The sequence below is a fragment of the Geospiza fortis genome, unplaced genomic scaffold (genome assembly GCF_000277835.1).
Source record: "Geospiza fortis unplaced genomic scaffold, GeoFor_1.0 scaffold1089, whole genome shotgun sequence".
NCBI classification, from domain to species: Eukaryota; Metazoa; Chordata; class Aves; order Passeriformes; family Thraupidae; genus Geospiza; species Geospiza fortis.
In genome coordinates, this window is record NW_005054717.1 from 77,578 (window position 1) to 82,649 (window position 5,072).

At 61.2% G+C, this 5,072-nt stretch overlaps 1 protein-coding gene across 1 annotated transcript in view; it reads right to left on the minus strand.

Moving 5' to 3' along the window:
* The window catches only part of LOC102033360 (mucin-2-like), a 13,380-nt gene extending 11,684 nt beyond the window's left edge, over window positions 1-1,696 (minus strand). Inside the window, exon 1 of the mRNA XM_031065248.1 lies at window positions 215-1,696. Coding sequence (XP_030921108.1) covers window positions 215-1,696 — 1,482 coding nt within the window. The remainder of the gene's footprint in view (window positions 1-214) is intronic.
* Between the last annotated feature and the right edge of the window lie 3,376 nt (window positions 1,697-5,072).

Below are 5,072 nucleotides of genomic sequence, written 5' to 3' on the forward strand. Positions count from 1 at the left end.
AGGTGGTGGAGGTGGTCGACCCGGCGGTGGACGTAGTTGATTCATGGGGAGTGGCGGTCGTGGTTGTGGTGGTGATGGAGGTGGTTGATTCGGAGGGCACAGCCGAAGTGGTTGAGGTTGAGGTTGAGGTGGACGTGGTGGACTCAGTGGGTGCAGCTGAGGTGGTGGACGTGGTCGACCCGGCGGTGGACGTAGTTGATTCATGGGGAGTGGCGGTCGTGGTTGTGGTGGTGATGGAGGTGGTTGATTCGGAGGGCACAGCCGAAGTGGTTGAGGTTGAGGTTGAGGTGGACGTAGGGGGCTCAGTGGGTGCAGCTGAGGTGGTGGACGTGGTCGACCCGGCGGTGGACGTAGTTGATTCATGGGGAGTGGCGGTCGTGGTTGTGGTGGTGATGGAGGTGGTTGATTCGGAGGGCACAGCCGAAGTGGTTGAGGTTGAGGTTGAGGTGGACGTAGGGGGCTCAGTGGGTGCAGCTGAGGTGGTGGACGTGGTCGACCCGGCGGTGGACGTAGTTGATTCATGGGGAGTGGCGGTCGTGGTTGTGGTGGTGATGGAGGTGGTTGATTCGGAGGGCACAGCCGAAGTGGTTGAGGTTGAGGTTGAGGTGGACGTAGGGGGCTCAGTGGGTGCAGCTGAGGTGGTGGACGTGGTCGACCCGGCGGTGGACGTAGTTGATTCATGGGGAGTGGCGGTCGTGGTTGTGGTGGTGATGGAGGTGGTTGATTCGGAGGGCACAGCCGAAGTGGTTGAGGTTGAGGTTGAGGTGGACGTAGGGGGCTCAGTGGGTGCAGCTGAGGTGGTGGACGTGGTCGACCCGGCGGTGGACGTAGTTGATTCATGGGGAGTGGCGGTCGTGGTTGTGGTGGTGATGGAGGTGGTTGATTCGGAGGGCACAGCCGAAGTGGTTGAGGTTGAGGTTGAGGTGGACGTAGGGGGCTCAGTGGGTGCAGCTGAGGTGGTGGACGTGGTCGACCCGGCGGTGGACGTAGTTGATTCATGGGGAGTGGCGGTCGTGGTTGTGGTGGTGATGGAGGTGGTTGATTCGGAGGGCACAGCCGAAGTGGTTGAGGTTGAGGTTGAGGTGGACGTAGGGGGCTCAGTGGGTGCAGCTGAGGTGGTGGACGTGGTCGACCCGGCGGTGGACGTAGTTGATTCATGGGGAGTGGCGGTCGTGGTTGTGGTGGTGATGGAGGTGGTTGATTCGGAGGGCACAGCCGAAGTGGTTGAGGTTGAGGTTGAGGTGGACGTAGGGGGCTCAGTGGGTGCAGCTGAGGTGGTGGACGTGGTCGACCCGGCGGTGGACGTAGTTGATTCATGGGGAGTGGCGGTCGTGGTTGTGGTGGTGATGGAGGTGGTTGATTCGGAGGGCACAGCCGAAGTGGTTGAGGTTGAGGTTGAGGTGGACGTGGTTGACTCAGTGGGGCCGCCTGAGATGGTTGAGGTTGAGGTGGACGTAGTGGGCTCAGTGGGTGCAGCTGAGGTGGTGGAGGTGGTGGAGCCGGTGGGGGTGATGGAGGGGGTTGAGGGGGTGATGGACGGGGTCGTGGAGGGGGTGGAGCCGGTGGGGGTGATGGAGGTGGTTGAGGTGGTGATGGACGTGGTCAATTCGGTAGGCGCAACTGAGGTGGCTGAGGTGCTGGTGGATGTGGTCGATTCAGTGGGAGTGGCTGACGTGGTTGAGGTGATGGTGGACATGGTGGACTCGGTGGGGGTGGTGGAGGAGGAGGTGGGCGTGGTTGATCCATTGGGACCAGACAATGTGGTTGAGGTGGTTGAGGACGTGGTGGAGCTGGTGGACTCAATGGGGGTGCTGAATGTGGTTAAGGTGGTGATGATGGTGGTGGAGGTGGTTGATTCAGTGGGCATGGCTGAGGTGGTTGAGGTGATGGTGGACGTGGTTGATTCGGTGGGTGTGGAGGACATGGTTGAGGTCAGGATGGACGTGGTGGAGGAGGGTATGGAGGAGGTGGTGGAGGAGGTCAGGGTGGAGGTGATGGGAGTGGTTGACTCAATGAGGGCGGCCGACGTGGTTGATGAGCTGATGGTGGACGTGATGGACTCGGTGGGGGTGGTTGAGGTTGAGGTGGACGTGGTTGATCCGGTGGGACTGGCTGATGTGGTTGAGGTGGCTGAGGATGTGGTGGACGTGGTTAATTCAGTAGGCCAAACTGACGTGGTTGAGGTGCTGGTGGTGGTGGTGGAAGTGGTTGATTTGGTGGTGGTGGTTGAGATGGTAGTGGCGGTGTTGGAGGACATGGTTTCATCATTTTTGTCATCCGAGTTGGTTGTGGTGTTGGTGGTCACATTGGAGCTGGTGATGGCGCTGGAGTCCACGGTTTTCTTCCCTGCTGGAGCAGCGGTGGCCGTGTCATCCCAGGACAGACACGGCCACGCCCTTGAAGATGGCTGTCCCACCATCTCCTCCATGTGAAGGACCTGCTCAGTCCGACCTCGCCAACATCTCCCAAACCCCCATGGGCCACCAGAACCTGCAGAGCCCCAAGGACACACGGACCCCACCCCAGAGACACCTGGACCCCCTCAAGGACCCCCACCCACAACGCACCAACCATTCCCAAAGCCCCACCCTTGGTTCCCCAAAAATGCCCCAAAGATTCCCAAGAATCCCAGTTGGATCCCAAAACCCCAAAGATCCATTGACCCCCCTCAAACACCTCTAAAACCCCCCAAAAATTCATTGACACCCCCCCCCAAAGACCCCTGGACCTCCAAAGACCCCCCCATCCACAATATCCCCCCAAAGACCCACCCTTGATTCTCCAAAGACGCTCCCAAGACCTCAACCGGCTCCTGAACCCACCAGTTGGGTTCCAAAGACCCCTGGGCTCCCCCAAAGACCCCTGGACCCCCCAAAAATCCATTGATCCCTCCCCTAAAGACCCCTGAACCCCCAAAAGACTCCTGGACCCCCCCAAAGACTCCTGAGCCTCCAAAGACCCCAGACTCAAAGAGGTTCCGGTGCCACCACGAGGTGGGGAGGGGTCCCAGTGCCACCATGGGGTGTGGGACATGTCCCAGTGCCACCAGGAGTGGGGAGGGGTCCCAGTGCCACCACAGGATGGGGAGGGGTCCCGGTGCCACCATGGGGTGTGGAACATGTCCCAGTGTCACCATGGGGTCAGGAGAGGTCCCAGTGCCACCATGGGTGTAGAACATGTCCCAGTGCCACCAGGGGTGGGGAGGGGTCCCGGTGCCACCATGGGGTGTGGAACATGTCCCAGTGTCACCATGGGGTCAGGAGAGGTCCCAGTGCCACCATGGGTGTAGAACATGTCCCAGTGCCACCAGGGGTGGGGAGGGGTCCCGGTGCCACCATGGGGTGGGGGACATGTCCCAGTGTCACCACAGGGTCAGGAGAGATCCCGGTGCCGCCAGGGGAGGGGAGGGGTCCTGGTGCCACCATGTCCCACCTGTGAAGACCAGCAGGACGCAGACGCAGAGCGTGGCCGGGTGGTCCCAGAGCCGCCCCATGTCCCCCCAAACTCCCGAGTTGGGGACAGAGAGGGGACGCGAGGATCCGTCCCCAGCGGCGGGCGCGGCGGGACTGGGGACACAGGGGACACCGGGAGGGGACCTTTGGTCACAATAAAAGGAGGGGGAGAAACGAAAGCGACTCTGCAGGTGCTGCCAGGAATGTGCCAGGCAGGTGCCACCGCCCTGTTCCCGGCACGTGTCACCGCGAAGGGACAGCCAGGGGGTGGCCTTGAGGGCATCGCGGTGGCACTCCCGGGAGGTTCAGGAGGTTCCTCGTGGTGTCACCGCTGCGGGGAAGGTCCAGGCGTGGCCAAGGTGGGGAAGGTCCAGGTGTGGCCAAGGTGGGGAAGGTCCAGGTGTGGCCAAGGTCTTGCTTTGATCCCGTGAGGACGTGGGGTGTGGGAGAGGGGACAAGGGACAGGGGATGGGGAGGTGGGACATGGGATGGGCGTGGGGGACAGGGGACAAGGGACATGGGACGTGGGATGGGGACATGGGCTGGGGAGGTGGGACATGGTGGGGGAGTGCGGGACAGGGACACGGGACAAGGACATGGTGGGACATGGGCTGGGGATGTGGGGCAGGGGGTCAGGATGAGGGACAGGGGACAAGGGACATGGGACACGGGATGGGGACATGGGATGGGGGACAAGGGACATGGGATGGGGAGGTGGGACATGGTGGGAGAGTGTGGGACAGGGACACAGGACAAGGACATGGTGGGACATGGGCTGGGGGACAAGGGACATGGGGTGGGGAGGTGGGACAGGGGACACGGGATAGGGGACAAGGGACAAGGACATGGTGGGACACGGGATGGGGACATAGGGCAGGGGGTCAGGATGAGGGACAGGGGACAAGGGACACGGGATGGGGACAAGGGACATGGGGTGGGAAGGTGGGACAGGGGACACGGGATGGGGATGTGGGGCATGGGGTCAGGATGAGGGACAGGGGACAAGGGACAGGGGACACGGGATGGGGACAAGGGACAAGGACATGGTGGGACACGGGATTTGGGACATTTGGGGGGACACGGGATTGGGGACATTTGGGGGGACACGGGATTGGGGACAAGAGACACAGGATTTGGGACATGAAGGGGACACGGGATTGGGGACAAGGGACAGGGGACACGGGATTTGGGACATGGAACATGGATAGGGACACGGGATTTGGGACATTTGTGGGGACACGGGATTTGGGACATGGAGGGGACACGGGACACCCCTGTGGGGTGGCAGCGCTGGGGATGGGGACAGATCTGGGCTCTGCTGGAGGTTTTGGGGTGAATCCCTTGATTTTTGGGGTGCAGGGAGGCTTTGAGTAGATCCACGTGGATTTTGGGGTGAATCCATGGAGGTTTGGGGGTGAATCTCCCCTGATCTGGATCTCAGAGAGGTTTTGGGGTGAATCCCTTTGTTTTTGGGGTGCAGGGAGGATTTGAGGTGAATCCACGTGGATTTTGGGGTGAATTCACGTGGTTTTTGGGGTGGAGCTGTTCAGTTTTGGGGTCAATCCCAGCCAGTTTGAGGTCGTGGAAGTTTTTGGGGTGAATCCCTTCATTTTTGGGGTG